The 4,942-nt window shown below is 32.2% G+C and overlaps 1 protein-coding gene across 1 annotated transcript; it reads right to left on the reverse strand.

Moving 5' to 3' along the window:
- Positions 1-260: 260 nt before the first annotated feature.
- LOC130946370 (ethylene-responsive transcription factor 9) lies at positions 261-1,193 on the reverse strand. Its single transcript, XM_057875095.1, has one exon. The coding sequence runs from the start codon at positions 1,091-1,093 to the stop codon at positions 431-433; it is 663 nt and encodes a 220-aa protein (XP_057731078.1). The 5' UTR covers positions 1,094-1,193; the 3' UTR covers positions 261-430.
- Between the last annotated feature and the right edge of the window lie 3,749 nt (positions 1,194-4,942).

Raw genomic sequence — 4,942 nt, forward strand, 5'->3', positions numbered from 1 at the left:
TCGTTTTTTTTTTTCTTTTTCTTCTTCTTATTATTATTATTACTACTTAATTTAACGTATATAATTAAACATGCTTTCGCTCAGTTCATTCTTACCCTTATTTTTTACAAGATGTAACTCTCTTAACTTTATAGGTTTAACAAATTAATTCGTTATTAAAAAAATAATTAGAAAAAATTTAACGTTTTCCAAATTAAAATATAAGAGATATTAGACCCAGAAAACTAATGAAACATTTCTTAAGCTTGTTATTAATTAATATAACTATAACAACAATAATAAGGCTATAAAAGAAGAAAGAAAATATCTACATCGGCACCTTATATCCTCAACATGATGTTAAAAGGGAAAGTGAAATTGGAAAATAAAAAAGAAAAAGAAGAAGCTTGTATTATTAGTAGGGTAAAAAACAGAAGGTGAAGGTCAAGCATCAATGGCCAATGGGTAGAGCGAGGTTCAGATCAAGATTAAGAACTCCATTTGGTTTGCAATCGACGGCTGATGTTGAATCCAAGTTACTCTGGGCTCCACTACCAGACCGTGCATTAAACTCACCCATCCTTGCCGGCTCGAACCGGAAAGGACAACAACTCTGCTTGCCAACGAGCTCAACTTTACCAACCGGTTCAGGCAGAAAAACGGGACGCACCGCTTCACCACCACAGTATGGAACAAACGGGAAGAATCGATCTACTTCTGTCCGCCGTGTCACGTCACGCTCAGGCACAGAATCAATCGGACAAGACTCAACGATGTCGCATTTTCTGTCGGCGACGGCAAAGATGTTCTCGTTTTCGCGGCGGGAAGTGCAAGGGAAATTGGTCTTGGCCTTGGCGCCGCGGAATTGCCTGGCGGCGGCGTCGTAGGCCATGGCGGCTTCTTTAGCGGTGTTGAATGTTCCGAGCCAGACGCGGCTCTTCTTTCCGGGATCGCGGATCTCAGCAGCGTAACGGCCCCATGGCCTCTTCCTTACACCCCTGTAATGAACCTCCTTGGCAATATTATTGTTTGGCTCTTTCTTGCTAGCGGGATGCTTTTCCTTGCTAGCGGTATGCTTTCCCTTGGTAGTCATCGACGATAATGAGTTTCGCATTTCCAAATCCAAACACGCCACAAGGCTCAATGATATGTATATTGTATTCAGTTACGTGCTTAGCTCATTTTGGAGCTGCGTTGGGTTTATATACACAGTTGGCGAAGGAGGAAAATGCAAATAAATTATTTATTAAAATTAGAGATAAGAGAACGGAAGGGAGTGTTTGACTGTGGGGAACTGGGAAGAGGCGCCGCCTAGAAAGGATAATGGTGTTTTAAAAGGGAGGTTACGTGTCATGCGGCAAATCCGAGACAAGCGGTCACGCTTTCTTTTCCATGCTGTGCCGGCTTCTAACCTTACGAGGGGTCGATATTTCAATCCACACCTCCTATTCACATTTTTATTTTAATATTGGATTAATAATGATATTTTTTTGAGTTGTAATTTATTATAGTATTTTTTTAAAACGTGGAATAATTTAATTTATAGAGGATAAATTAGATCATCTGATTTTTAGGAACAAAAATCAGACCATTCGATTTTTGTACTCGAACTGTCTTATTTGTATTAAAAAAAGTAAAAAATTTTTGGAATACACAAATCCGACCGTCCAATTTGTGTACTCCAAAATTTTTTAACGCAAATTGGTTCGATTTGTGTACCCACATTTTGTATATCCCAAGTTTTAAAAATTTTTTAAACATAAATTAAAAGGTCCAATTTGTGTACTTTTCATAATTTTAAAAAATACAAAAAATTACAATACTAAAATATAACACTATCTTACTTTTATATTTAAATTTTTTTAGCCCCTCTTACCTCACCGTGTTAAGTATAATATTTAATTTTTTTTTATTATTAAAACTGTTGGCCATATTTTTTTTATAAAAAAGTACAGGTAGATAATAAAAATATTAAACGATATGAATAATAAATATATTGGATGGTCAATTTATTAAATGTGCGAATAGTTATTTTAATATTTAGATTTAGATGAGTATTTTAGAGTGTAGTGTATTTTATTTGAATTGGGTCATTTTAAAATTCGTTATTTATGTTGTTTAAACAAATTATTAGTTACCTAACATCATTTTTTTTATTTAAAAGGAGTATATTACTATAAATAATTAGTATTATTATTAGCATCTCATTATCAATTTATTTATATTTTAATTTTATATAATATAATTTTGAATCTTGCAAGTTGTCTACCATAATTTAGATAGTGGTACATTATACATTATATTGTTTGGGATGCATCTGAACCAAATTCATATTTAGACTTGAGGGAGACGGCAGGTGACACATATGCATGCGGAATAGTGTAGTAAGCTGAATGTTGGTTGGATGAGTAATACTGAGATGACGGATCCAAACACTTGTCACTCTCTCATGATTTATCTTTTCATTAATTTTTTTTCTTTTTATTTTATTATTTTAAAACATGATAAAAAAATTTGTGATTAAAAAAAACTATGATTTTAAATTTAATTTTTGAATATTTTTAAATTTCTAAATTCTAAAAATTTAAAACTCTAAATCATATTAGTATTACTTTAAAAAATTTTATTAAATTTTTTACTAAAAAAAATCGTAGTCAAGTATTTTATCTAAACATCATTGTATATTCATGCAATATTATGTAAATGCATTATATTTTATATAAATATTATTTTTAAGATATATTTTATTATTAAATAAAAAAAATACTATTTTAATATGAATAGTTAAAAATACTCAATAATTTATCTGGTTAGTGAGCTGAGCTCCACAAATAAGAAGTGCACATGCAATGTCATGCATCTTCTATTGTACTTGACGCCTCTACTTAAATTTTAGGGTCCTCTCACTCACTGTGACACTTATTTGTAGGTGATAGCCCTACAAAAGCGCGTCACCGTCTTCCTTCTCCTTTCCTCGTAACTGGTTGGACATTGTTTGTGTGCTTCACAAGTCCTCTTTATTTCACCTTCTAATATAGTGCGTGAACTTCACGCCTCATCTTAGATCATTTTGACCCTAGCATACATGAGAGACTGTTTTATTTGAAACAATATTTTTATGAGTAATCTTGCACCAATTGAAAAAAAAAACAATAATGCAAAGAGAAGATAGAAAGTAATGATCGAGAATGATTGAGAATTGAATTGAATGAGAAAAGTGTTATTAGTGTGTTAACACAAAAGCGCCCAACTTTTATTCGTAGCATAACAGAAGCTCCACTCAGAACCTCTAATTAGCTGTAACAGCCTCTAATAGAATTCTTCTCGTAAATTCTAACTAACTCCAGGTAACTTGTTACCCAAGTTTCTGACTTCTTCTCCCTTAACAAGTTTTATGGAACTATTTGTTTTACTCATTTGCGGTAAGTTTTCAATGGGTTAGGGTTCATTTATCCGGTGGTATATAATAGTGCTAATTTAGTTAGCATGGTGTTTCGTAATAATAATATATATTATATAGTTTTGTTCGAGGGAAAATAAATATGTGAAGATATATATTATGTAATGCACTTGATAATTTATTACTATCTGATGAATTCTTAAATAGAAAGAGAGACCGAGGGGTGGTTGGAGGAGCGGATCGGAAAGCGTCATTATTTTATTGGTGTTGGTGGCTTGATGCTCAACAAGGTAACATAGATTACGGATTTGAAAATGGGGATTATTCCTCGAGTAATAATATCTAAAATTACGATCTTATATCCTACATTGTTGTTGAAACAGGTGTTTATCTGGAAGGCACATTATTGGTTTGTTGATCCACGGTTTTCAAATAAACTTACTACCTCATTAATTTCTTGCAATGGTTATAATTTGGCAACTACAAGTTATAATTTGGAGATTAGTCTAAACAAACGTTAGAATTTTCATGATTTATAAATTACTAATACATAACTCGATCGTTATATCTATAATCCGGCCGTTACAATCTACTCAATTTTGTATTATTTGATAACTATCTTTTATTACTCGAAAAATAAATCTTGATTTATTACCTATAACTCGACGAATAAAATCTATACCTCGACCTAAAGAAGTTATAACTCGACCCATAACTCAAAATCATAATGACACATCATCATCAACAACTCAATGAAATAGTCAAAATAAATGTTAAAAATATCATGGTAATCACATTGTGATTCTTACTTATAACCGTAGCTTATGATTCACTAGCTGAGTATATTCAAAGTGCTTAGTCTCTTTTTAGTCTATATTAGGCAACATTAGACCAAGGTAAAAGGGGACTGAAAACCTAATACTCACTTAAGTTACTTTCACTCTCTTCTTTGAATTATTACTAACTTGAGCGTCGTCGTATGTAATAACCCAATTTTCAGTATGTTTAGGTCATACCGGAAATTGAGTGCTACCAACTTGTCTTCCTAATTATTATCTATTATTTATTATAAGAGCAACATGTGCCTTATTAGAGCGTTGTCATTTTTACGAGTAATTTTTTTTTGAAAATGTTTGGTATAACAAGTAGCACATACACAGATAAAGGTACAAATACTAATAGATAAAATAGTTATAAACAATCACATTTATATATATCTCAAGCAGTTAACGACATACAATCATCCAACCTTTATTAGAGTATAGATCTTAGTTAGAACATCCCTAGAAATAGCTAGATAATAACGATATACATATATATATATATATACACATACGACATCCTAGGTCATGACCTGTTCAAAAAGTCCCTACACTAGCGTCTACGTTAGCCTAGATTCTATACTCACCTAATCCTTCTAAACTACAAAAGCGAGAGAAAATACGTTCTAGACTTTCAAAACTCGAATCAGGTGGAATGTCATCAAAAGACGGAATATCATCTACTACTCCTCTGCACGATCATACATCGTCAAAGAGCAACTCTCTGATATTTTATTAAGTA

This window comes from Arachis stenosperma, chromosome 8 (genome assembly GCF_014773155.1).
Source record: "Arachis stenosperma cultivar V10309 chromosome 8, arast.V10309.gnm1.PFL2, whole genome shotgun sequence".
Lineage (NCBI taxonomy): Eukaryota > Viridiplantae > Streptophyta > Magnoliopsida > Fabales > Fabaceae > Arachis > Arachis stenosperma.